The 26,490-nt window shown below is 39.9% G+C and overlaps 2 protein-coding genes across 2 annotated transcripts in view; both read right to left on the reverse strand.

The window, feature by feature from the left end:
* LOC140241124 (uncharacterized) overlaps positions 1–26,490 on the reverse strand; it is an 81,404-nt gene that overhangs the window by 25,056 nt on the left and 29,858 nt on the right. The window lies entirely within an intron of this gene.
* Positions 806–26,490, reverse strand: part of LOC140241071 (uncharacterized) — a 47,374-nt gene continuing 21,689 nt past the window's right edge. The window contains exons 5-9 of the mRNA XM_072320839.1: positions 25,808–25,990; positions 16,555–16,739; positions 14,306–14,327; positions 12,914–13,096; positions 806–859 (exon numbers count right to left, since the gene is read on the reverse strand). Of these exons, the coding sequence (XP_072176940.1) occupies positions 806–859; positions 12,914–13,096; positions 14,306–14,327; positions 16,555–16,739; positions 25,808–25,990 (627 nt within the window). The remainder of the gene's footprint in view (positions 860–12,913; positions 13,097–14,305; positions 14,328–16,554; positions 16,740–25,807; positions 25,991–26,490) is intronic.

Consider the following 26,490-nt stretch of genomic DNA (forward strand, 5'->3'; position numbering starts at 1 on the left):
TCTAAATATCACTTAAATGCACATTTACCGAAGAGTTTTGCACAAAATCACTTTCATACATGCCCGATGTAACTTCACAAATTAAACCTTCTCTACTTTTTGTTCCTGGTTGATTTTTCTTTTTTCAGATGTTCTTTATAATGATTTACAGCCGGATGAACGTTGATTTTTCAAGTAAAGGCACATAATTATTCTTCATTGAATTAAAATGAAATCATTTTTGCTGGTAAACCCTACAACTAGCGTATTATAGGTGATAATAATTATGCATGTTTCAATAAATTTTGATCAGATCTCTCCAGTGGTCTTTCCGACCTTGAAACACATGATGCATTTTGCTTTCTTTTTGATGTGCCTCTCACCTTTCCACCTGAAACACATCATTTGCATGGTAAATTTGGGGAGACTTTGCAAAGTAGTTCGAATTTGTTTCGCCTTTGTGTCCATATGCCAATTGGTCATACAAACCAAATTGCCTGTGTCTCTCAGGACCAATTTGAAACTTCTTGAACCGCATCTGTCTTCTCTGTTGCTTGCTTTCCCTAATTCAGGCGGCAATATACTTTTGAAGGGCCATGTTGACATTCTGAAGCGACGGACTTTACAGGAGGCCTAGCGGATCGAAACGCGAGGGAAAGGACAAAGTACAGTACAGACACAGGAGAAAACGTGCAACTATAGGACAAGGGTCGGCTCGCTCTATCCGTCTTTGACGAGGCAACGGATGCCAAAAACCGACATTCGGTTCCCATGCGTTTGCCTTATCCGGCAAAGTGTGACAGGAGCATACAAACCTCGTTGAAAGTCACGGACTGACCAACTCGTTCACTGGTGTTCCATTGACGGTAATGCTCTCCAGCTGTGGCATGGCCAATGTGAGAATTCAAAGGAGAGGCATTATTGCTTAATGACATTATATATATATATATATATATATATATATATATATATATATATATATATATTTAAAAATTGTTGCATTTTACAGAGTGACAGTACGAAGCAGTGCTCGATATCAGAATTGCTTCGTGATTTCATAATTGTTTTATTAAAAATCATTACATTTCAAAGAGTGATGGTACAAAGCCTCGCAAAATTACAAAATTGCTTTGTGACATAATTTTGCAAATAGTATACTCTTTGCAAAAAAAAAAAAAAAATATGGCGTCATAGAAGTGACGTTATGTTGCACGTAGTACTCCATGGAGTGTCAAACATGCCAACATTCTCACATAGCTCAAAAAAAAAATATATATATATGTATATATCATATAATCACGTGAAGGTTTTTCAACCAATTACTAGAGGATAAATGTTTGATGCAAATGCAATACGAACTATTTGGCCTTTAAAAAAAATATATCAGTCTTTATGTCTTTTTTTTTTCCTGGACACCGATATGTAAAGAATCTTGCGTCTAGACTCTCTGTCTTGGGTAGGCATATACATGAAAACGTTTCCTTTCTGAAAACAGAATTTGAATAATACACGTTGATACTTCCTCAAGACTTTTTTTTTAACAATCAGTAAACAAAATTGCAATGTCTAATAATTACTTTACAACGTGTGGCCAGTGAAGGAATTGTTTCGAGGACTGTCTGAGGCACGTTCTCGCATTTGAGATCGGCACGTTCAAGATTGGGTAACAGACTCAGAAATTCGATCAGGTTTGCTCCGGCTTGCTCTGAAATCCAACCCAAGGAAATGTCCATGATAAACTCGCGAATCTGAAAAAAAAAATGTACATTGAACACATCGTAATCTGAATTCGTTAAATATGCTGTCGAATTTATGATTTAGAGATTGGAATTTCATGGAAAGCTGTAAACAAACTGCAGTTGAAAATCTTTATTATAATCAATAGATCACGACTTTTATTTAGCCAAAGCTTAAAAGTAAAGATTGGGGCTATAGAAAACCACGTATATATACTGTCATCTACTGTCACTACTGGCAACCAGGGTCAGCCTGGTGGTAGTCTGCCCGGAAAGCAGTAGATGACAGGTTCGAATCCCACTGGTTCCTTTTTTCCAACATGTTTGTTAATTTAGAGATCAGCAGTTGCAATCTTTAACAAATAAATTTGTACCTGAACATTCATCCCTCTGAAGAGTATCTTTCTCTCTTTCTTTTAATATGCCTTGTCCGCTTTGGACTACTTAACATAACAATTTCGGAATTTCGGAGCTTGGGTATTTCTTCCATGTTTATCGTGTAACTACTGGCAACCAGGGACAGCCTGGTGGTAGTGTCGCCGCCCGGAAAGCAGTAGATGACAGGTCCGAGTCCCACTGGTTCCTTTTTCAGACATGTTTGTTAATTTACAGATCAGCAGTTGCGATCTTAAAAAAATAATTATTTTTAGAGGGAGACAAAGTGAAGAAACTCGTAGCTGAACCTTCACCCCTCTGAATAATATCTCTTATTTCATTTATGTCTACGCTCTTTCAATCATGTGGCTACAATACCATACGTGGGTAAGAGGAGACAAAACTGTACAGGCAATGCTTTTTTAGCATTTGGACCCTCCCCTTTCTCAGGCCATGGTAAACCAACATTGGGACGTGGAAATGTGTGGAATTATGATAATATCATCACGTTCTGACATCGATGTATTTTTTGTCTCTGTTTTTTTTTTTTTTTTTTTCTACTTGGAGATTTGATGAAGGACAGTGATCTGCGTTTAAGCAAAGAGTATGCTGTGTACATGGTGTACGTACTATTAGTTGCCAATACAGGAAGGTGTTGTCTTAAAAATTCTCCTCCTCGTCTACACTTCAAACGTCAAAGCTATCCACAATTAAGCCCCTTCATTCGTTCAGAATCTAATCTCCCTCCTATCCTCATCAACTTCATCATTTTGCATCTTGATGTTGACGCTCCCATGCTACAGCCCACCTGCAACTGCTTCCAGACCCCGCACCATGATACAAGTTACGGAGAACGCTCATTCGCTGGACATTATTGCACCAAAGTTATGGAATGATCTACCCATTAATATTCATATAGGAAGCCCCTTCACTAGAAACATTTAAGTTACTTCTGAAAACTCATCAATTTCCATAATACCCCTCCAGTGCCAACGTTTATACAGAGCGCAGACGAATTATATCACCCTCGCGAGTGCTTATTATTGCACGCTGATGTATGTCATATTCTTCTTTACATATACATGCTATTTTTCTCTTTGCTTTGCTTTCGTCTCTTTCCCCTTGCGCTTGGAATCATTGTACTGAGCAAGTCACAAATACAATGTTTTATTATTCATGTAATTATCATTATCAATATCAGCATTAGTATTTCATACAAAGGAGTGTCTACACCCAATCACCTGGGTTATTCTTTATTGGCTCGAATAAGCTATTACAATTATTTTCCATGTCGTCTGAGACTTTTTTTTCCAAGATTTCTTAATTAATGATAGCAATAACGGCAGTCGATCACCAAAGCCATAATGATACAAGTTCATGGCATTTTAGGATACTGACTATAATATGCATAGTTAAGGGTGACATACCTGACAGGGTGACGGCAAGGTCGTTGGGGAGAACGTGACGGGCAAGTAAGTACATTCTACACTGCACTTAGAAAGATGTGGCAGAGAACACATCCATCGAACTAAGTCTCCTTCCATCAACGATTGATAAGGAGAACCGATATCCTTGTCTTGCAAAGAAAACATGAGATCTTCAATCTGTCAAAACAAATAAACAAGCAAACAATCAATAATTAATAATCAAATAAACCATTATATCACTGAAAAAAAACAAGCAACACACATTGTACAACATGAGGAAATAATATTAATGACATAACATACGTATATATATATATATAAATATATATATTATATATATATATATATATATATATATATGATTTCATTAAAAAAAAAAAAAATGGGAGCCGCACCTATAACACGTACCCAACATTTAAGATTAGATATTTCATGACTGACAGAAAGTCTCATTTGCCATGATTTATCATAACTTCATTTATGTAGGCCCCTTGTTGCGACACGGATTGTCGCCCCTACACGGATTGTCGCCTCCTGCTCGGGGCGACAATCCGTGACGGGCGTTGGCGGCACGGATTGTCGCCCGCCCTCGAAGCACATTTTGCTGGGTAATATCGTTCTGGACATAATCATTGAAACACTAACACATAACTTACATGGCTACATCCATGCAAACATGCCATGTAAAAAGTCATGGTGAGGTTTCAAGGAAGTGTGTATGTGCGCGTGCACATGATAATTATATTTTTTAGTGTCCGTTTGTGCGTGTGTGTGTGTGTGTGTGTGTGTGTGTGTGTGTGTGATGGAAGAATGTGTTTATTTTGTCAGTTTTTTGCGTATGTGTTTTTTAGCTGCGCGTGGGGAGGGATACCTAGTATAAGCTGTTGCTGGCATAAACGTTGATATTGATAGTTTATCAGCAGCTTTGAATTTGATGAATTTGTTTGGCAGATTTGTATATGAATTCGGAGTGGAGCTTGCGTGCGGGCGGATGCTGCTTTTCTGCATACGGTTCATTATGTCTTATTTATCAACATTGGGAAATCGTTTCATCAGGAAGGAATGTGGTATCGGTTCGGGTGTGCGTCGGTATGTTGGAAGGGGGTTACATTTCGTTATTGCAAAAGTTTGTTGTTCTGAAGGCTCATTCGTCCGAAGGCTCATTCGTCCGAAGGCTCATTATTCCGAAGGTTCGTTATTCCGAATTTCATTTTTGGATCAACGAACCTCTAGGTATAGGGAATTGTGTGTTTCGGATAAATGAAGCCTCGGAAAAAACAAAACTTCGGAATAACGAACCTTCGTGTGTGTGTGTGTGTGTGTGTGTGTGTGCGTGTGTGTGTGTGTGTATGTATGTATTTGGGTTGGTGAATGTGGGTGTGGGATGATTTAGGTTTTGTTTAATCAGGGGTTGGTGGGTTGGGGATTGGATTTTGAAGAAGGATAGTTATAAATGGTATGACAGATGTTGGTAGGATTTAATATTTAGGATAGATGTAGGCCCTAGATTTGTTTTGGTTGGGGAGGGGAGGGGGTGGTCGGGTTTTTTATGACTGATTTCATTCTAGATTTGTGTAATGTATTTGTGTTTTCTTATGTAAATGCCCTTGTAAGTAAGAAGGTGTCACATGATCCAAACCAATATATTCAAGGAATATAGGTTTGGTATATAGGGCCCTACATGTCAAAACTTTCTCGTGAAGGCACACTAGGTTAGTCTATAATCGAGTTATCTATGTTGAAGTGAGATTATTTGTGGTATAAATTGACAAATGGATTTGTTTGTGTTTCGAATTGCCATTTGTAACTTTTCTTGTTCATGTTACACCCAGAATGGGTCGATTTATGAACTATTTGAATGAAATCAATAAATATCAAGGGAAAAGTGTTGAGTTGGTTTATTTGCATTATGAGGATTTGTTTGAGTGTTTGTTGGTGTTTGTTTGTATTACGTATGTATTAGCGGTGTGCAATGGCAGTTCGTTTGTGCTAAAATCAACTAACGATTGACAATTTTTTTACGGCGTGTGGAAATTATTCGCTCATGCTTAAAGCATGCCAAACCTATTCTGGAATAAAGAATAGTGGTATGGACGTTCTAGTTTATAAGACTGATGGAAGAAAATGACTGCAGTGAAAAATGAACAAAGACAAATAACATTTGGGGAGGGTACCTCCCTCGTATGTATTTTCTCTTGGTCTCTCTCTCGCCTAGCCCGCCTCACCGCTGATATTGGTTGACACACCCACACTATTTTTAGATCAACGCTGGTGTGAATTCTTTAAACACGTGCTCATACACTCTGAAGGCGTTTGTATTGCCACAGTAGCGCCACGATATTCCACATACACACGTAAGCATACAGGCACACGTATACACACAGACAAACAAACCACTACCACTATACAACCACCACACATGCACAGTTTCTACATATACTCCAAACACACACACATACACACACAAAAAAAAAAATCATACACATCACATATCATGCAGCTCACAATGCACACACACACGCACACACACACACACACGCTCACACACACACACACACACACACACACACACACACATACGCATAACTTACCAGTCATACCCATCCCACCAAAGCTTAACACCGGAGGAACCACCCCGAGCCCGGGGCGACAATCCGTGACGGTGCGACAATCCGTGTCGCAACAAATTTTTTGCCAACACGGGTTGTCGCCTCCGAGGTCAAAAACTGGGAACTGCACAAGCGTCACGGATTGTCGCCAGGCGACAATCCGTGACGGGGGCGACAATCCGTGCCGCCAGCGCCCGTCACGGATTGTCGCCCCGAGCAGGAGGCGACAATCCGTGTAGGGGCGACAATCCGTGTCGCAACACCCCTCCTTATATTTGACAGATTTTCTATTTATACGCCATGATCATCATTTTAGAGATCCAAAGGAAGGAAGTATGAAACAATCTACGTACAGTTGCCTGATTGTTTTGATGTGGATAGCTTAAATCTTAAATTTATCATGGTGGAGCAAATTATGCGAAATCTCTAACATCATCGATGTCATGTATTTCGAACGGCTACACCTGAATTTCGTTCAAAGTTCATTTTTTTCCTCTAATAGAACAGAGAAAGTCACTCACAATGTATATGCAGAACATATTTGTAATAATTGAATATGTAAATTAACAGTATACTTGTAAAAGTGAGTAACAAAATTATGAAAACATAATTGCGTTTTCCTTGATATTATACAAATGCATAGTGCAAATGGATAAGAATAGGAATGGAAATAGAGGGTCCCTCTACAAAGCAAAAAAAAAAAAAAATGCGATATGGGACCCTCTGAAAACACATAAGAGAACGATGATAATGAAACTACAAACAGATATGAAATAAAATCAAAGAAAGCAATGTTAACTGACATGAGATCAAATTCGGAAGTGAAAAAAAAAAGAAAAAAAAAAGAAATAAAGTTGACAGCAAAAAGAAGAAATAGAGGAAAAGAGCGAACTATAAAACCGTGTTTCTGTATCAAATCCCAGGGACGAATCACATATGTATAAGACGGCGAAAACGAGACCAAAACATTTATTTTTTCTTGCCTTTTTTCCTAATCATACGTCATATTCAACCTGATATGCCTGAGCGTATTATCCCTTGTATATCATTATGTGACCCTACACCAAATAGCCAATAAAAAGTCGCCAGAAATGGATTTTTGCTTTAAGAGCAGTTCCTGAAAGAGCATACTCTACGCTTTGAAATGATGAATAACTCAATTCAAATGGACTCTCCAAACCTCAGAAGACCCCGTATACAGTGCGGGGCCGAGCCTTGCAATTTTGTCCGTTTACACTGCTGGGCTCGGCCGCGCTTTTGATTCAAACCTTTCAATATTTTGTCGTAGTGGCGCTCTGCTTGTAAACAAACGCAGTTTGGTATTGTCTGGTTTTTCAGACCTTTTGCCAACTGAATTCCGTGGCGACGAAGTCGCCGTTCGGGCAAAGGCCTTTGCCGAAGGAAAAAATCTTTTGCAGGACAAAACAACCTTTAACTATACTAGTTTTCGACGTTGAGGGGGTTAATATCCTGAATAGCGAAATAGTACCGACAGAGGGTTTGGAAGCCAGACTAAAATTGGCCGCGCATTTGGCCCAGTTTGCGTTTACACTGAGAAAAGGCCGGGCTCGGCCGCGGTTCGGCCGCGGCCGAGACCACCTCCAGAGCGAGGCCAAATGCGAGGCCAATTTTGGCCCCGCATTTGGCCTTTTGCGCGTTTACACTGAAGCGGGGCTGGGCCGAGCCGCGGCCGAGCCGCGGCCGAGCCTCGCACTGTAAGCGGGGTCTAATGACCGCGTTTACAGTGCTGGGCTGGGCCGAGCCGAGCCGCGGCCGAGCCCAGCCTCAATTGCGAGGCCGGGCCCCACAATTATGTCCGTTTACACTGCCGGGCTCGGCCGCGCTTTTGATTTAAACCTTTCAATATGTTGTCGTAGTGGCGCTCTGGTTGTAAACAAATGCAATTTGGTATTGTCTGGTTTTCAGACCCTTTGCCAAATGAATTCCGTGGCGACGAAGTCGCCGTTCGGGCAAAGGATTTGCAGAAGGGAAAAAATCCTTTGCAGGACAAAACCACCTTAAACTATACTACTTTTCGACATTGAGGGGGTTAATATCCTGAACAGCGAAATGGTGCAGGCAGAAGGTTTGGAAGCCAGACTAAAATTGGCCGCGCATTTGGCCAAGTTTACGTTTACACTGAGAAAAGGCGGGCTCGGCCGGGCTCGGCCGGGCTCGGCCGCGGCCGAGACCACCTCCAGAGCGAGGCCAAATGCGAGGCCAATTTTGGCCTCGCATTTGGCCTTTTGCGCGTTTACACTGAAGCGGGGCTTGGCCGAGCCGCGGCCGAGCCTCGCGCTGTAAACGGGGTCCTAATCTTGAAAAGAAAGCACATACTCTAGAACTGAGAAAAGAGGTCCTGAAGCACAGGGTCTTATTCAAGCCCTGCATCTTGACCAAGCCTGGCAAGCTGTGTGATGAATGAGGCAGAAACATGATGTTAACCACCGTAGGAACAACAATAAAGGAATTATGAGACTATTGAGAAGCTGACATTTACCATGCTCTATTAAAACATTCTATCCTTGATTCATACAAATTTAACAGCAGTAGCATTATTCTTTCAAAAGTTATTAATGGAGTAGAAAATGAAGAGTGTACAAAGGATTTTCAAGAAAATAGGGGAGTCTAAGACTTACATAATCACACAACTCCCCCCCCCCCAAAAAAAAAGGGTGTGTAGAAAAAGCTGTTGAAAACCCACCTTAACATTCAATTTATGATCGCAAACTTAATATCAATGTAGAAGAAGAAAAGTACTTTTGGAAAATACGAAAAACTAAAATTTGACCTGGTTGACCTGTTTCACCTTTTTTTTTTAGTTCTCACATGAAATCAAGAGGTGCAACTCTTTGTTGGTTTTGTGATGCAGGGTGACGTAATCATATCCACGTGTCGGTGTAATAATAAGACAAAATACTAAAAGATAAAAAAAGTAATCAGATAAGAATAATCAAAAAATAGGAATCCCACAAACGCAAGGGTATAGTATCCACATATCATCCAACACAATAGCAACTCGGGAAAGAGGAAGCTAGTATCTCATCAACGGAGGCGTCTCCGCGACGTCTCCAACTTATCAGTCACAGCAGTCGCGGAGACGTCTCCAACATAAAATTGTCTGGCGGTCTCACCAAGGAGACGTCTCTGAGACGAGTTATTGAAGGTGCCAAAAAAAATAAACGTCAAATATGACGGAGCCGTTGCAGGATCACCTGACTTGATCTACCAGTCTGCACGCAGATAGGTCACGTGATTCTTAAGTAGGTCAAACAGCGTCAAATAGAGTCACGGAGACGTCGCGGAGACGTCTCCGCGACCTCTCACCAGTTTTTCTGGTCTCCAGCAGGTCTCCGCGACGTCTCTGAGACATCGCGGAGACGTCGCAGATATAAGTCTCCGCGACGTCTCCGCGACTGATGGAGACGTCTCGGAGACGTCGCGGAGACTTCGTGAAAAATCGAACATGCTCAAATTTCTTGCGACTAACTGGCGACTAATCGGAGACTGTAATTTTCAGGAGACGTCTCTGCGACTAGCAAAATCTAGAGTCGCGAACTAGTCGTGAACTAGTTTCAAGCCCGGTGAGATACCCCCTTTGGGAAGGAATGGCCAACGCTTTTAATAATCAAGTTCCATCACTAGCACTCCCCCCCCCCCCCCCCCCACCCTCGGTACGTAGCAGTACATTGCCTGCGTGTCCAAAGACAGCAACCTAATCTCAAAAGTTTGCCTATACGATCACAAGTCCACAAAACGATCAGACCTATTTGCAATCAAAACGTGGGAACAACAGATGTCAGATATGCGACTATGTAGTCACAGATACAGAAATCAAACTTGGATCCGGCCACATCCACCGTCCAATGTCAGGGGACTGCAACAGCAAGAACGTAGTGTACAGCCTAACATGCAAACAATGTCCCCTGGTTGTCTACGTAGGGAAAACGCAAAACTTCAGCCGACGATTCAATTTCACCCACAAAAACACTATTTTCAGAAATCAAACACAACATCCAACACAACATTTCAGCACGACGAACCACATGATAACAGACTTGCAATGTTGCATTATATACAAGGACATAAACCTTCGACGACAGCCACATGAAAGAACTAAAAACAATCATAAACACAAGGAGCTTCTAGGGACAGGGCATGAACATTATAAATGACATGGCTCACGAATTACACTTTTTTTATAGATGCGCCGCTTCTAAACTGTGTGCATGGTTCCCCGTATACCCCGCTGCAGAACGGTTCCTACTCCCTATGTAATAGAGTTCGAATGCTGAATATCAAAATGCGCTCTCTTTTCATTTGGTTGTAGTGTCTTTTTAGGCATAGTGACGTTTCACTTTAATAAAAAAACATAACCGAATGTTCATATTATTCAGAATCATGCTAATATCAAATAATGTAATGATTATCTAAACACCAGAATGGAAGTTATGTATATATCGAAGGTCCAAGGGAATAATATACTGCTTGTACTAATTTTACATCATCATCGCAGCGTCTTCCGAATAAATACTTCTACATCAATCATGCCAAGTTTTCGTGAATGCTTTTATACTCGTTGTCCTTGTATTATGACGTAATGCTGCTACCAAGATGCGCACTGGGTGCTAGGATGCCCCGCTATGTGTTTGAGAGTCTTGGGAATGCGGTTGCAATATAGTTATGACTGAAAGGCAAAATATAATTCTGGTACACCTGCAAAATAGTCAAATTTCTCTCCAAAATGTACAGGGATGCCTGAGAAATGTGTGGAACAATGTTAATTATTATTGTAATAACAAGATAATTTTTGATGGGAACGACGGAAATGCGAAATATTTATTACCTATACGAGGTAGTTTTGCAAGGCAATTGCAGTTGATATTTTGCAGGGTTAAAGGTCAGCAGTTGTTATTTTGCAGGGTTAAAGGTCAGCAGGCAATATTCGTTCGCCTCTGCCGGTTTTCGCCACGTCGCTGCGTGTCGGTTACACACACCGTACCGTACACAAAGCAATGTGTGCAAACAATGCAACCTTCCGGTTTTCGCCATTCACTTTACATAGGGAGGTGGGAAGAGAAAGAGTGGGATCTCTCTCCCCACCTCCCTGCTTTAAATGTAAACATTCCGATCGCGTCCACGAAAAGAAAACATTCCAGGACGTCGCTGGGTGTCGGTTACACGCACCGCAGAAGAACGCTGATAAATCAACTCATACAAGGTCGACCACTTACAGCAGCACTACGCGTCCATTTGTGCTCAATAATTGCAGAGTGACCATTAGTTTTACAACTCTCCAAATTTAAACAGAAGTAAAAATAAAGTGTAAAAGCGTTCAGATGTTTGAAGTTCGCCTGTTACAAATACATATGTAGTTGAATGATATACATTGATGAACAGTTTGTCAATTATTCGACATGTTGATGATCTACAAGTAGTCAAATGTGGCTTGATCTATAATATAGATAATTGATCTATGATATTATCATAGTGTATAGCCGTATTCACATATTTTCTTAATTTACCTAGGGGATAGGTAATAATTATGATACTGACTGGCCTTGAGGGAGATACCAGATAAATATTGCCCGCACTGAAAGAATATTGCCCTCGTCTTCGACTCGGGCAATATTCTTTCAGTTTGGGCAATATTTTCTGGTATCTCCCTCGAGGCCAGTCAATATTATATAAATGTTCCCATCCGAGAACTTATCCGATCGGGGTCAGGCTAAATTTGACTGGGGGACAACTCGGCCTCACTTTGATGACGGGGCCGAGCTGTTTCTCTGGATTGTAGCAAATATGCTAATATACACACTGCGTGTACCTCTGCGAGCGGAACCCCGCGACTCACTTGATACAAGTTTTAAGCATGCCCAAGGCCATGTCATACCGTATCTGAGAGAGTTTTTTCGGGTTGACTTGCGGGGAAACATATTTGCTACCCGGAGCTCTCCGCAGTTGGTTCTCACATGACAGTACCTATAGCGCATATCTCACCAGTAGTTACCCGCAGCCAAGTTTTGAGAATGACCAGTTTTTCCTTCTTTTTTTTTCGGGTAAGTCGGGGATTGCCCGCAGAGGTCCACGCAGAACGCCAGTAGGTGGTCCTAAGCGGCAGCACCTCGCAGGCAACCCCCACGCAGGTACTTCGCAGTCCCCGTATGAGGCCAAGATAATGACATTCTGCGGGACTTCTGCCATTTTCTTCAGAGGAATTCCTTCACTGAGTTGTCAGCCCCAATGCGCCTGGCACGCACGTCACACAGAATACCCGCAAGAAGAACCTAAGTAGAATGCGTCCAGCAAGTGAGACACATGTAAAACTGGCCCAATTTTTTTTCCGTCCTCAGAAATTGTCCGGCATGCTGGAATATCCCCACAAGCATACAACTTCGCGTAGCTTGCCCGGAAACGTATGACACGGCCTAAACATCGCTGCAGGTAAAAAGGATTTGCGTGCGCACCTCCGAGAGACTACGGTTCAGATACGTACTAGGTACTGTCATGTGCGGGTCATCTGCGGGGACCTCCGGGTTGTAAAAATTTTTCTTCGCAAGTCACATGCAAGACTTGCCCGTAAAGGTGTTACACGGCCTTAACGCTAGTTCGATCTATACCCGCTCAAGGCTAGCGGTCGGCAGGCACTTCCGTTTCACCAGCGGTCTTGGCAAATCGGGAGATTCTATCATCTTATGGAATGTGGACTTTTGATTGTACAGTGTTGTACTATTTATCTTTTTCTTCGTCAGCGCAGTTGTGTCTATGAAAAATATGGGAGTCATACCTGACAGACCTGCGCCAGGTCGATGGCTGTTGAGAAAAAGCCAGCGGGCAAGTAAGGGCATTCCACACAGAAGCTCGAAAGACTTGGCATAGTACAAATCCATTTTGCCAAGTCTTTCCCTAGCGATGACTGACGTTGAAAATCGTCTTCCGTGATGTCAAAAGTCAACTTCAGGTTTTTAATCTGCAAAACACAAACGAACAAAAGACCATATTGTCTAAAAACAACAAAAGTGTGTTATCTTCTATCAAAATGGAAAAAAAAAATGGTTGAACATTAATAGGTAAGTCTTTCGCTTCTACATAAAGATACATTTCCTATTGAAGGGCCTAATCAGTAAATGCTATACACGATTATAAACAACAATTTTCTCACAATTAAATGATTTAAAAGAGAGAAAAAAAAGAGAATGTCTCATTTCAAGTTACAGGCACGTAGGTATTCCCTTCTGCAGATGTTTATTTTGGCGCTTGTTTCTGGCGATTTTGGGCAAGCACAGGTATAAGAGAGACAAAAACAAAACAAACAAAAATCTGCCAAAACTTGGCAAATATGACGAGAACACCTCGTCTGAACCCAAATTCACCTTTTCGAATGTTTGCACAAGAAACAGGAACACGGTTGATATATAACATAAGCAAAATGATACGCTTCATCAAGTGCCATGAAGAATGAGTCTGAAGGCTTTAATACCCCGGGGTATTTGTCAAACAAGGGTTGCGCCATTGTGTGGCGCCATGTCGTGTTAGATTTAGAGTAACATAAGCAATTCATATTTTTTTTTCAAATTTTACCAGTCGGCGATAATGACTCCAATGCCAATTCAGCCATGCTTTGACCCTTTTTTTTTTAAAGTCCTTATGATAATGATAATAATAATAAAACTTTTGAATAATTATTTTCGAAACATGTCGAAAAATAGCTACGAGACTAACACTACGCAAAGACCACGAGACAGACACTAAATAACAAAGGCCCAAGGGATCGACAGGATGAACAGCGCTAGCGCCATAATGTCAACTACAAGTATGCATCTGTACAGGGTATTGTTATGACATAAAAGAGAAAAATAACGTACTGCCCGGAGCACTTTCGTCACATTATTCAGAGCGAGATTAAAAATGATTTGCATTTGTATAGGTAAGGTAAGGTACTTTGCGTAGGTCGCTCATTGTCATAAATGGCTGCGATATGCAAAGGGTTTAATACAATTCAAATTGTTTTCGAAATATTCTTCTAACATATGCAGCTATTCAGCTGTCCCTTGACACAGTTTTAAATCACAATTGATTAAGTTTAGACAAAATAACGCTTGCAAAACGGGCAAAATGATACATTGATTCAGTATGTACATGAGATAGTGCCATCGTTTCCTCTTTTTTTTTTGACTACCATTATATTTCGTGAGATTTTTCTTTTTTGCCATTCATAACCGGATTCGTGAGGCCAATGTAGATAGCAGATATCACAGTAGTATCTCATAAAATCTCGAAACCCGCGTAGTAGCTTAACCACTCATCTCTCATGCATTTAATCTACATCTGCATAGAGATTTGCATATTTTTTTTATTTTCTTCCAACTTGTCGACTTTGTATATGTGATCTTCACTAGTGTAACTATGACAACGCCATTATTATGGTTCGCTGTGACTCCCAAAATAAGTACAACATTGGAAATATGCTATTCTCTATGTAGGTGACGACTCATAATTTACATATGTTTCCAATAATTTGCATGCTTATGAATGTTGTGGGATGATTATGTATTAAATTCTTGTCTGCAGCCCTACCTTTTCATAATTACATTGAGGTAACCTTATTATTTTTTTTTTTTTTGGGGGGGGGGGTTCTGCAGAGAATGTCAGAGGAGTTAAAGCCTTATAGAATAATAATAATAATAAATAATAATTATCAGGCATTTTGTTTTAATGGAAAATGAATTGCCTTGTCTGGATTATGAACTTTACTTGCAAACTTTCTCTTTGTCAACTCGGCATACTGAAGTTATCTCCCCCCCCCCCAAAAAAAAAAAAGTGCTGTATACAACCTCGTACTCCAAAATTCCTGTAGCAGACACATTTTTCCCGAAGATCCATTCAGACTATGGGGGGGGGGGGGGGGGGGGGGGGGTAACAAGAACAACTAAAAACGTCGAGGAGTTACTACGCATGCGAGGGTGCTTTTGCATACTTTTTTTTTTTGGGGGGGGGGGGGGAGGTTGAATAATGGAAAGACCTAGGGCGCGCTTTCACTTTATATATATATATATATATATATATATATATATATATATATATATATATACATACTGCACAAACACTCACACAGCACACACGAATAAAGGTATTGTGGATTCGAGGGGGGGGGGGGGGGTGAGGGAGGGCAAATGACGCCTTATACACGCTAGCCACTCTCCTTTCCCATCACTCATATCTTCCTTACGCCGCTATACGCTATATATATGCATTCTTAATTGGCTTATAGATGGCGCTGTTCATCCTGTCGCAATCTCGTGAGCCTTCTTTGCCTAGTGTCGGTCTCGTGGATCTTCTTTGCCTAGTGTCGGTCTCAAAGCTTTATATATAGTGTCCGTCTCGTTAATGTATTTTCCGTAATAGTGACGGTCTCGTGGACTTTGTTGTGTAGTGTCAGTCTGAAGAGCCAGTTTTTTGTCTAGTGTCGGTCTTGTAAGCCTAATTTTTGCGTAGTGTCGAACTCATGGGCTGTATAAATCTTGGGCGTCATTTACTTCGTGGGCTTTGTTCACCCAATGTCGAACTCGTGCGATGTGTAACTGGCGGGCTATATGAAATGTGCACCGTGTGATTCATTGGCCCTATGACTTGTGGGTTGTAGGCATATTACTCGTGGGCTGTATGACACTTGAGTATTAACTCAGTCTCGTGACGTACATACTTTGTTACCCATACCACTAAATTCTTAGAAATAAACTGCTGGATCGGCAGAAATGCCTACCGGTTGGAATATTTGATTTTATTTTCAAGCGATCATATTTTTACCTTTTTAGTGCAACATAAATTTCCACATCATGAGTTGAACAAGGCCCTTGAGCTTGGCGTCAAGTATAAGATTGATGCTAGACTGTCCACAGCTCGACACTCATAGGCAAATAATGCCCATAAGCTCAACACTACGCAAAATAGGACCCACAAGACCAACATTACATTGTTGAATGCATGCAATATCCATCTCCTGGACCTTATTTGCCCGGTGTCGAACCCAAGGGCCTTATTTGTCTAGTGTCAAGTTGGTGTTTTTTTTTTTTTTTTACTGTTTTTCTTTTTCTGTTTTGCTTATTGTCGGGCTCTTTGGCTGTACGACTCATAGGCTGTAAGACTCATCAGCTGTTATGAACTTTTTTTCCGAGCTCGTGGGCTGTATCACTCGTGGGTGTCGAGCTTGTGGGGTAAAAAAAAAAACAAAACAAAACAGAGTGAGCAGTCAGGAGACTAACCATTCAACACTCACACACGCGCGCACACACACACACACACAAACACACACACATACACACACACACACACACACATACACAAGACATTATAGTCATCATATGATACTTAACACACCAGCAGATAAATTGCCAAATTTCAAGGACGAAAAGCAAAATATCTACATACAATACCTGACAGGATGATGCTAAGATGGCGGCTGTTGAGAAAAATTTATCGGACAAGTAGGGGCACAGCACACTGAAGCTTGAAAGACGTGGGAGGGTACACACCCATCTGGCCAAGTCTTCTCTCCAAAATTGTTGGGGAGAATCGTCATTCCAGTCTTCAAAATACAACTGCAGGTCTTGAATCTGTTGAATAAACACAAAAACATATGTGTTTAAATTTGCCATCGCATAAGCAAAACGAAAAAGAAAATTATCAACGGAAGTGTATTACCGTCTCGTTTTGAAGTGGTCAAGAGCATATACTATATTGTACACTCGCATATCAAAGGGGGGGGGGGGTGGGAAAAATTGTGGCTGACAACGTGTATACAAGTCAGCGATCTAAATATGACGTTTGAACCTATACGTAAAGGTTGGAAAAGTGAGATCAGCATCACCAAAAATACAGAAGAAACATTAAAGACGGGCAATAACGGAACACTGGTTCAGAGCAAAGAAATGTACTGACTTTAGGGCTCATCTTTTTTGAGAAACACCGAATCTTAAAATAAACAGGAAGCCTGAGAAACGAAGGTGGGTACAGTTGCAATGATGTTTGCCGGGATGTTTGTTATTCCGAAGATAGTTAAGTCTTAAAGTGAAATTCGTTCGTTATTCCGAAGGTTCGGTGATCCTAACAGGAAATAGCGTTCCTTAAAATCGCACTAATTGTTGCATTGTTCTGAATGTTCGCATTCCCCAGTCTCGTTCATCCGACAATAAAAAAAAAAGGTTTGTTAATCATAATCACTGTTTCTGTCGAGTAGTTTATATGTGGGTGGGAAGCGGCTATCTATCATGACGACGGGAAAGCGCGAGATCCTTTCAAAAATAACGATCAATACACACATGTGTATTATTATCATTATTTTTTTTTTGGGGGGGGGGGGGTTCTACCACACACACTCACACACACATGTGTGACTCACCCAGCTAACACAAGGACGTTTTCTGAACGTTCTTGAAACGTACCACGTTCGTTATTTGGACGTTTTGTCAGAACGTTTTCAGAACGTCTTTTTGTGGAAGGTTTTCGACGTATTTAAAACGTTTCAAATGGACGTTATAAAAACGTTTTTTAAACGTTTAGAAAAACCAATTAAAAAAATTCTCGGAATTTTTAAGGACCTGCAGAAAACCTTTTCAACGTTACAGACGTCGGTAAAACCTTTTCGGAATATTCAAAACGTTCTGTGGACGTTCTGCGGACGTCCAGAAAACCTTTGCAAACCGTCTAGAACGTTCAAAAAATGTTTTAAGAACGTCTAAAAAGTCTTATGACCCTTTCCGGAATGTTTAGAGAACCTTTCATATCCGTCTAGAACGTCAAGAAAACCCTTTAAGAATGCCTAATATCTATTTTTATAGGGTATTTAAAGAAAATTACAGTTATGAGATTATATAAACAAAATCTGAGATTAACGTATCCTAATCCTAATCCTATAAATCCTATCCTAATCTGTTCCTAATGTCCTACAAGCTATACTACACCCGATTAACAATTGATGAATCTCTATCACATTCTTTTATATACCACCAAGTTGTTGTAATGCATGAAGACAAGGTTACTAAAATTAGATCACACACACCTTAATTTGAATGTTCATAATAAGACGGATTATTTAACCTTCGTACAAACGAACCTTCCAAATAAGGAACATCATCTAAATTAATTTTCGGAATTAACAAACCCTATATCATTAGGATGAACAAATATTCGGAATATCTACAAAACTACGGTATGACAAAGTGTAATCCTATATTGTTAAGCCCAGGCTTGACTCAGCAATCTGGCTTTAGATTATACATCCTAACCATTCTTTTTTTTTCTCTTTTCTTTTAATGCAATGTGTTCGATAAATTCAACAAACAGCATTATCGTGTACATCGTATATCCCGAAATTTCAATCCTAGACCCACCAACTGTCTTCGTTCCCTTGTCTTTTGCCTTTGAAAAACTGGTCTTGGATTGCAGAGGTACTGTCAGAGGAGCGGGTTGCTGTATTATGACGACTGCTCTTGATCGCTTAATGGGAACCTGAAGCTAAAATTATATGCGGATTGAGTGGAAGCAGCAGGATTAGTTGATCTCACCAGTGAAAGCTTTAGGAATACAGTCAACTTTGGATACCTCGACGTCGGATAAGCCGAATATCACTTACCTCGGGGGCAAAATGAAAGTCCCGATTGTTCCTGTGGAGTTTCCGTGTATTAAAATTCGCGTAGCTTGAAGAAATAACTCGAAGTTCGGTTACCTCGAAGTGAAATCTACTGTCCCGATCTTAATTAACTTATTGTTTTTCCCAGCATGTAGCTCGAATCGAATTGCAACATCACTCAGCATCTCCGATTAAGCGCGCGTGGACAGCGAAGAAGACATGTCACAAATCTTTTCACACTCGACTGTAAATATTCCCGACCAGAACAATCGCGCGCCCAAAGAAATACCTGGTACACAGCTGGCAAGAAAAATCCCCAACACCTACCTACATACGTACACGGTAAGCACATAGCACCCTTGCCAATGGAGTGCTTACGATAGCACTACGCTCTGCCCATCATCTTCTTTTCTTTAACCACTGTGTTTTAATTCTTGATCATGATAGTCATACCGCGCGCGTAGATTTCTAAACCGTCGTGGCGCACCTGCGTAGGTGTTTGGTGTTGACAGTTACATCTTTGGCATTAATCACGGTCCACTGTCCAAACATCAATCTCCTGCGTAGTGCCTTTTTTTAACTTTTTTTTTGCCTTTCACGAAGTATGTTTCATTTATTCTTCCCCGAGAACGCAAGCACTGGTTCTTTTTTTTTTTCAGCAATGCGATTATGAAAATATTGTGGATTATGATGTGGAAGTATAGGCCGAGCATAATAAAGAATAGAATAGACAGGGCTCCATACTAACTTTTATCGGGCCACCAGTATCACTGGTTTTTATTTTTTGGTGGTCGAATTTACTCAAAATTAAAATTAGAAAATCCAATCATCTTATTTTGTGTTTTAAGATTTAGCAAATAGGCGTATAGACTATTATAAAAGTTGATGCCTAAAAATTTAGGTCAAAACTTACGTTTGAAAAGAAAAAGTGGAAGCATTTGCCGACATCTGTTAGCATCCGGCATTTGTTTTAGCATTGTAAAGAGCCGAAAGTTACCGTTATTCATTTCTTATTGTAAAAGCAATCATCCAACATTTAGTAGTCTGTTAGCACCTTACGGAGCCGAATATGACCGTTAATCATTTTTAAATGTAAAAGCAAACAACCGACATTCATTTTAGCATCTTACGGAGCTGAATGCTATCCTTATCCATTTCCAAACGTGAAAGCAAACATCCGCTATTTGTTTCAGCATCTAACTGAGCGGATTAATACCGTTAATCATTTCCAAATGTAAAAGCAACAATCTGTCATTTATTTTTGCATCGTACGAAGCAGAATATTACCGTTATTCATTTCAAACATACTACATTTATTTCATCATCGTACGGAGCCGAATTTTACTGCTGTCCACTTCCGAAAGTGAAATGAATCATCTGACAATATTATTTTATCATCGTACGGAGCCGAATGTTACTGTTTTTCATTTTTGAACGTCGAAGCTGACATCAGACGTTTATTTTACCATCAAACGTAGCTGAATATCACTGTTATTCATTTCGAAATGTAATAGCAAATATCCAATACTTTTGTTCTAGCATCATATGGGGCAGAATATTACTGCTATTCACTTTCAAACATGCCAAACGTAAAAGCAATCATTCGAGATGTATTTTAGCATCTTCCGGAGCTGAATGTTATTGCCATTTACTTTCCATCGTAAAAGCAAACATCCAGCATTTATTTTATCATCGTTAGGAGTTGAATGTTATTGTTACTCATTTCCGAACGTCAAAGCAAACATCAAACATTAATTTTACCATTGAACGCAGCTGAATGTTACTGTTATTCATTTAGAAATTTAAAAACAAACATCAGACAGTTACTTTAGCATCGTATGGAGCTGAATGTTACTGGAACTTCCGAACGTAAAAGCGATCATCTGACATTTATTTCAGCATCTTCCGGAGCCGAATGTTCTTGCTATTTCCTTTCGAAAGTATAATGAAACATCCGACACTTACCTAACCATCGTACGGAGTTGAATATTGTTTTTCATTTCCGAACGTCAAAGCAAATATTCGACATTTATTTCAGCGTCTTCCGGAGCCGAATGTTGTCCTTAATCATTTCCGAACGCAAAATCAAATATCTGACATTAGTTTTAGCACCATACGGAGCTGAGTCTTTCATTTCCAAAAGTATGAGCAAACATCCGACATTTATTTTAGTATCTTACGGAGCCGATTGTTACCGCTGTTCATTTTCAAAAGTAAAGGCAAACATCCGACTTTTTTGGTGGCGCGATAGGGTCGCCAAAATCTTCATTTCTGAAATTCTGATTTCAATTCCGATTTTCATTCAATTCATTCATATAAAATATCGATTCAATTCCAATTGACAAGCATGCAAAAATCGGTAGGCACTATAACAGATACCATGTTCAACATCGATAACCGTCGGATAAGTCGAAGAAAATTCGACGTACGTACGCGTACCTCGAATTACGCGTACCTCGAATTTCACGTACCTCGAACCATTTTCTTCAGTCCCGACGTATTCGAGGTATCCGAAGTTGACTGTATTAGGCATTCTATTCAACAGTTATGGATTTTTAAAGTTTTGACCCCGCAATCGCTAGACAAAGAGACCACAAAAGTTCATGACATCATTAAGGTCAAAAATATAATAGCAAACATAAAGAAAATTCAACATGTCACCTTTTTAGCATTATGAAAGAGCAGCTGGGTTACCTCTTTCAGAAAGAAGAGGAAATGATACCACCCTTACCCTATGTCAGTAGCTTGACGATGGGGAGTGTATCATTTTTTCATGAAAAAAAAAAAACTTTTTCATGAACGGTATAGTAGGCTTCTTATATCCAGCATTTACTGCATTGAAATAAACAAAGAGTGATATTTCTTTAATCGACAGCCCATTTTCCTCAAACCTCAGCTGATATGATCTGCTAATGCTGCTATTTTCACTCGATCCAAATTCATATTTGGGTTTTGGCTTCCTTTAACGGGCATATCATGCGTAGACTTTGCGATTCATGTGCGAAATCTATGCTGGAGTATGCACATTTTATGCGCAAAGAATACGCAAGTTAGTCGTGAACTAGTTGCGAATAAGTCGTGATTAAGTCGTGACTTGCGTGCCACTAGGTTGATGGACACGTAGTAGTAGGCCTACGTACTGATACGGCTAGTTTGGGCATTGGTTGTGCATAGTTCACGAAGGGCTCGCGAAACTTGCCCCCAAATTTCGTCTTGCCAAAAGTTTGAACAGTTCGAAAAATGTTCACACATTGACGGCATTGCCCAGCATCCACCCCATGTTGCCACGAATGTTTCTCGCATTGGAACGAAATGATGTTGAAACCATGCGCAAAACCCAAATTCGTGCAGGTGTCAGAGTAGCTATACATCACATTTACGCCAAGTTCACGAATCAGTTAAAGGGATCGTACAGTTTTGGTGGAGACCTAATTTCAGGTTTCTAACATTTTTTGGTGAGATAATGAGAAACCTCTTAAGAAATAGGAAAGAGCATGTAATTCTATGAGGAATTTAACGTTTATTTGATGATAATTGTTTTTGAAATGGCTGAGATATCCAAAAATGAGCGATTCTAATAAAGTGTGGGACCCACACTTTATTACGATCACTTTGATTTACTTTGTTTTTGGATGTTTCAGTCATTCCAAACCCGATTTTCATCAAATGAACTTTAAATTCCTCTTTAAATGATATGCTCTGTACTATATCATAAGTGTTTTCTTGGTATCTTGCAAAAAGTTAAAAGCCCAATTCTCATCTCCACCAATACTGTACCACCCCTTTACGTATTCGTGGTCATTGGGCCGAATGCATAAAACAAGCAATTGCTTGTAAGCAATTGCTTCAAGCAAAAGCACAAGCTCGTCTAGCAAAAGGTGTAGCTCAAGCAATTGCTTAAATTCATATGCATAACCTTTTGCTTGTGCCCATACCTTTTGCTTGTCCCGCACAAGCAATTGCTTGCGTTTTCAACAAAAGGAACGTCACGCCTGTGCGAACACAAGAACAAAGGCGAGTGTGACAGCACGTATTTGAAAGGGCGTGTGTGTGCGAAACTTTTCCTAACATAGCAATAGAGCTATGAAATGGCACTCATAAATGCGCACACAGACGCACACACACATCTTTACACACACACGTACTGGCTGATAGAGATAGCCCGGATCTGCCAGATCTCACGTGGAGAGAGGTCTCCTTGCTCTCCACCGAAGTCAGACTTCTACCTGTTTCTCATCACATTTTGCGTGCTGACCACTGGACTTTCCCGCTGTTGAAATGAAAAAGTTTCTAACGCTGCTAAAGAGTAATTTCTTGTAGATTTATACCACTCCTGTACAAGTGTGGTCTTTCTTGTATGAATGTGAAAATGATACTTAAAAGGGAACGTCCAAGTTAAGTAAAAGCTCAAGTTCATTTTGTAGAGCTTGGAAAATCCTATTTAAAGCAATTGCTAGCAAGAACAAGCAAAAGGTATGTTTTATGCATACGTTTTTAAGCAAACGCTTGGTCTCTAAGCAATTGCTTGCGGGCAGCAAGCAATTGCTTGTGCTTGCTAGCAAAAGCTTCTGCAAGCAATTGCTTGTTTTTATGCATTCGGATTAAGGCTAGCACTAGCAATTGCTAGCGTTTATGCATCCGGCCCAATGCCAGGACACTTCTTGCATTTTTTTTTTTTGTTTTCTTTATTCTAGATCATGAGACTTGCCTCCTCTTTTATATGCCTGATGGTATCACACAAGACTAAAGTAATGATAAGAAATTCCACACAATAAAGAAGTTCAATACTCAGAACGATGTATCAGAGCAAAGTGTTTGCATCGTGACTGTATAGAACCCACTGTCTTTTAGAAATACAAAAAAAAAAAAAATCCTTTTAAAAACAGGAGCAAGAATCCTGAGAAACGAAGGTGGTGCTAGGTGCGGTAATGTTCGATATTCCAAAAACATGCTAATCTAAAAATGGACTGGTTCGTTGTTCCGAAGGTTCGATAATCCTGACATGAAATATGGTTCGTTAAAAGTCAATTTATATCTGTGAATTGGAAAAGTCATCCACTAGAGTAATACACAATGAAATCTTACAGGGTTCAGTGTTAGCGCCATTACTTTCTTTTTGTATTTATTATTTTCCCATGATGACCCATAATGGAGAAATGTTTCTTTTCGCAGACGACGCGACTTTATCCCTGCGAGGTAGAAACATGGATGAAATTCAGTCAAAACTGAACCATGCTCTTGATGATGTTTACACATGAACCCCTAAAATCCGATCACAAAAAAAAAAAAAATATATATATATATATATATTATGAAGTCATCAACAAGTTACACAAACGAGCCGCTTACATTATAGCTGGCTGTTTGTGGGAAATCCCATCCGAGCAAGTCCTCAATTAACTTAATTGGCCAACGTTACGGAAATAGTATCTAAAATAAATGGCAAGTATGACATTCAAATGTGTGCACCACCTAGCATCCGCTTTACTAGCAAACAAGTTTGTTATGCATGATGCAGTGGCACAACGCATAGGACGCAATTACTCGCATCATTGTCAACTTGAGATCCCAAGATGTAATACGGAATTTTACAGCATTATCATTTGTATGCACAGCGGTATCTAACTGGAAAAAATTGTCATTAGAAACACGATGTTCCCCCACTTTCGGATTGGTTAAAAGTAGATAATGATATTTGTGACTTTTATATCAAGAAATATCTTTACTCAATGACTAATACCCATACAGTTTTATCAGTTGTTTAATTTGTGCAATAGATGTCTTGTTCATTGTTTTTCCCAATTTCATTTTTTTTTTGTGTGTGTGTTTATCTAGAAACTGTTGTAGTATTACATAACTTTAAAATTGTATCAGCGTTATATGTTTCATTTTTTGATTGTGTTTAAATGTTTCTTTATTTTCCTTTTCTTTGTTTGCTAGTAACTGTAATTCTGCAATGTTTTATGAGTTGTGTTTTAAAGGGCCCCGATAAAAACCAGTCAATGCTGACTTGGGCCGCCCATTTTTAAAGATGTGAAACAAATAAATAAAAAAAATGCGCGTTATTAACTAGCACGGGTCCAACATGCCAGGACGCACTTGAAACTCGCCCAGATCGTTGTCCGCCCGCAAAAATAATATTGTCCTGCGTGCTGGAAAATCCCCACACGCAACAAGCCCGCAAAGCTTTCCCGGAAAGGTGTGACAGGGCCTTTTTTGGCTGCGGGTAAATAGGACCTGCGTGCGCGACTCCGGGTAACTACGGGTAGTTATGGTACTGTCATGTGCGGCTCATCTGCGGGGACCTCCGGGTAGCAAAAATTGTTCTTAGCAAGTCGCAAGCAAGGCTTGCCCGGAAAGGTGTGACACAGCCTTAAAAGAAATTAAGCTCATGATTGGAATTATGAACTGTATGTAATTATTTGACTATCGAGCCTTCTTAATAAGGAACCTTATGTAATTTTTAGAAAATTGAACCCTATATCATTTCAGAATAAACAAACATTCGAAATATCTAAGGTATAACGAAGTGTAATTCTAGTGGCGCCTCAGCTCGAGTCCACAATCTGGCCTTGCCGATACAACCATTCGTCTCTCTCACTCCCTCCCCCCTCTCTCTCTCTCTCTCTCTTTCTCGCTCTCTCTCTCTCTCTCTCTCTCTCCCAATTTAATGTATATGATAAATTCGACAAACAACATTATTTGTACCCCGGATATGTCCTTTCTTGACCGAATGACTCTCTTCCTTCCCTTGTCTTTTGCCTTGGAAGGACGAGAACTATGCGGGGGTATTCGCATTTTATGCGCAAAGGTTATGCTGTAGTTAGTCGTAAACTAATCGTTTTCTACACTATGTGGAAAGACTCGCATTGGCACGTACCGTTACGAATAGTTTGCGAAAACGTTGTGCATATTTAACGAAAGATTCGCGAAACTTGCCCAAAAGTTTTATTGTGCCAAAATTTGAATGAAAGATACAGAAATAGTCATGATACTGCCCCACGTGCAGAAACACTGCTAAGTTTAGAATACGCTAAGTTAACAATGACATACCTGGCAAGATGATGCTAAGGAGGCAGTTGTTGAAAGAAAATTGTCAGGCAAGTAGTAACACGTCACACTAAAGCTCGAAAGATGTGGCAAAGAACACACCCATTCGGCCAAATCTCTTCCGATCGAGGATTGATTCTGAAGATCTTCATCCCAGCTGTTAAACGCCAATTTTAGATCTTGAATCTGAGAAAAAAAAAAACGCACACATACACTGTCAGAAATTAATAATGTAGAAACCCCACGCGCATTTATTTCATAATTTTCAAACGTAGACTCCACTGTTTGCACTGTGAAGAACTTGATTCCCATTTCATTAGTGCTTCTTTGAATTATTATTGTATTATATTCATCCTTAATATTGCCATATATTATGCTCATCCTTATATTGCCATATATCATATTCATCCTTAATATTGCCATATATTATATTCATCCTTATATTGCCATATATTATATTCATCGTTAATATTGCCATATTTAAATTACGGTATTCTCGCGTGGGGAAATACATACAAAACATTTTTAGATAAATTACTTTTATTGCAAAAGAAATCACTCCGTGTTATATGTCATACTGCATTTTTGTCCCATACTGACCCACTATTTTATGAGCATAAAATATTGAAAATTAATGATTTGTATTTGTTTAATCTAGGACAATTTATGTATAATTATAATAAAAA

Source organism: Diadema setosum, chromosome 17 (genome assembly GCF_964275005.1).
Source record: "Diadema setosum chromosome 17, eeDiaSeto1, whole genome shotgun sequence".
Taxonomy (NCBI): Eukaryota; Metazoa; Echinodermata; class Echinoidea; order Diadematoida; family Diadematidae; genus Diadema; species Diadema setosum.